Consider the following 2,594-nt stretch of genomic DNA (forward strand, 5'->3'; position numbering starts at 1 on the left):
TCGAAATCACATACAGGAAAGGACAGCTAAATATTGTGGCGGACGCACTGTCGCGGCAGCCCTTACCTGAAACCTGCCGAAGGTTGAAAACGAAGTCACCTGGTCAGCCAGCAAAACAAGCCGAATGTAGCTGGATAACGGACATAAGGGCCAAGATAGCACAGAACCCCCAAAAATATCCGGACTATTTAGTGGAGGCTGACCGGCCGTACCGGCACATTCCTCACAGAGCAGGCAACGAGGATGTGGTCGCATGGAAGCTATGCGTACCAAGCGGGTCAAGGCAGCGAGTCATGGCCGAGAACCACGATATGCCGACGGCCGGACACATGGGCAGCCGGAAGACGATCGCGAGGGTGGCAGCGAGGTATTATTGGCCGGGCATGCACCGCGACATTAGGAAGCACGTGCGGAACTGTGAGAGCTGCCTCAGGTACAAGCCCAGTCAGCTCCAGGCAGCCGGAAAAATGCTCACACAGATCCCAGAGGAGCCCTGGGCCACAGTATGCGCCGATTTCGTTGGGCCGCTTCCTCGGTCGAAACACGGGAACTCGATACTACTAGTGCTCGTAGATCGGTTCTCGAAGTGGACGGAAATAGTGCCAATGCGTAGGGCTACCACGGAGACGCTGGAAAAGGCAATCCGGGAAAGAATTTTCTCAAGGTACGGCGTGCCGAAGGTCTTAATCACCGATAACGGGGTGCAGTTCACGAGCAGGGCGTTCAAGCGGTTTCGACAGAGTTGGGAGTGTACAGCCCCGTACACACCACAAGAAAATCCCACGGAGAGGGCCAATAGAACTGTAAAAACAATGATCGCCCAGTTTGCCGGACAAGACCAGAGAACGTGGGATGAAAAAGGGCCAGAATTGCAGCTGGCCGTGAACACTAGTGTAGCCGAGTCCACAGGGTATTCGCCGGCATTCGTCACGCAGGGTAGAGAGCCCAGGTTACCGAGCGCGTTGTTTGATGAAGAAACCACCGGCACAGGAAGGGAAACCCAGACCCCGTCGGAGAATGCGAAAAAAATAAACGAAATCTTCGAGCTGGTCAGGCGGAACATGGAGAAGGCGGCGCCCTTGGAAACCACAGATTGGAGACACGGTATGGGCCAAGGAGCACCATCTATCCAAGGCGGCAGAAGGATTCGCGGCGAAACTTGGCCCCAGTTACGAGGGACCGTTTAAAATAATTAATTTCGATTCTCCGGTTATTTGCAACCTGCGGCACGAACACACGGGCAAAGAAAGGAAAACACACATAAGCCAGTTAAAACCCCAAAGCAAAGAGGGGCAGTCTCAACAAATCCGGCGTATCGGAGGAGCACTGTACCCTAACCGAAAAAAGGGGGAGGACGATACACAGTATCGAAATTAACGGTCAAGCACACACACACAGGCACCCGCATCAGGAGCGCGAGAGCGGACAGGGAGGGTTTAAAAAGCCGTAGGCACCGTTACCGGCTAAACAAACACATGCACGGGTTGCGTAGGAGGCGTGTACACATAGGGCACCGTTACTTTTAAACGTTACACGGACACAGAGCGGAGAGCGAGTCCCGTTACCGGTACACGTCTCCGCGAATAACGGAACCGAGGATACGTGGAAGAACCGAGGTTTCGTCAGCGACGGCGCTGCATGGTGCAGGTCTTTCCAAACAAGATCGTCATCATGAGCGCACGTAAGATCAGCAGACGGTCACGTGGATGTGGCCCGCGCCCGAGGAGGCAGCAGAGGAGGCCAGGATGAGAGAGGCCATCGAAGCCATCGAGTGGCGGCGCCCACCGCCGTTGAACCCGCGCGATCCGAGGGCCAAGTCGGCGAAACGCGTCGCGGAGACGGCCGATCGCGAGGGACCGGAGGTGACGCCCGAGGAGGAGAGCGAGGCCCAGGAGGGGCTGGAGAAGGGGCCATGGGAGTGGCCATCACGCGGGGCCACCCCCGAAGCTGGCGCGGCAGACTTCGTGCCCGGAGTCGCGAGCCCCATCGGCGAAGCCGACGCTGCGAAGACAGCAGTCGGAGGGCGCGGAACCGTGGGCGGAGGTTCCGGAGGCGGAGTGGCCGGCGCGGGTGGCCGAAGAAGCGCAACGACAGCGAGGGAGGCAGAGGAAGGCCAGGTGGGCCAAGCTCGTGCTGGAGGAGGGACAGCGCTACCGAGTCAAGGTAGCAGGGGGCCGGGTGCGGGTGTTTAAGGCCCAATAAAGCAGATCCAAGCACTAAAGCCCAGCAGTTATTATTTGGGCAGGGAAGCACAACACAGCACAACACAGGAAAAAAAAAGAGTGGTTCGCCGCAGCAGCCGATCGCGGAACGGGGGCGGTGAGGGGGGGAATCGCGGGCCAAGCACGCGGGCCGGCAGAAACACGAGGCTGCCGCAGGCGTAGGGCGAGGGGGTCACTTGCCGCCGCAAGGGTCTCCCGGGGCACGCGGTCCAGGGTCAGCACCTCGAGACATGTCAGGGGCATCATGGTCATGGTGTCGCTGTAAAGAAAAAAGTCGTTAATTAAAGGAAAACCATAATCAGCAAGTTCACTTACCAGTTTTTTCAAAACAACGAGGCCGTGAGGAAATTAGGGACGAGGGCGTCAGGCGAT

General features: G+C 57.8%; 1 protein-coding gene across 1 annotated transcript; it reads left to right on the forward strand.

Moving 5' to 3' along the window:
- The first annotated feature begins 1,706 nt into the window (after positions 1-1,706).
- Positions 1,707-2,192, forward strand: LOC128263780 (circumsporozoite protein-like). The gene has a single exon (XM_052998976.1). The coding sequence runs from the start codon at positions 1,707-1,709 to the stop codon at positions 2,190-2,192; it is 486 nt and encodes a 161-aa protein (XP_052854936.1).
- Positions 2,193-2,594: the final 402 nt, after the last annotated feature.

The sequence above is a fragment of the Drosophila gunungcola genome, unplaced genomic scaffold (genome assembly GCF_025200985.1).
Source record: "Drosophila gunungcola strain Sukarami unplaced genomic scaffold, Dgunungcola_SK_2 000018F, whole genome shotgun sequence".
In the NCBI taxonomy this organism is placed as follows: domain Eukaryota; kingdom Metazoa; phylum Arthropoda; class Insecta; order Diptera; family Drosophilidae; genus Drosophila; species Drosophila gunungcola.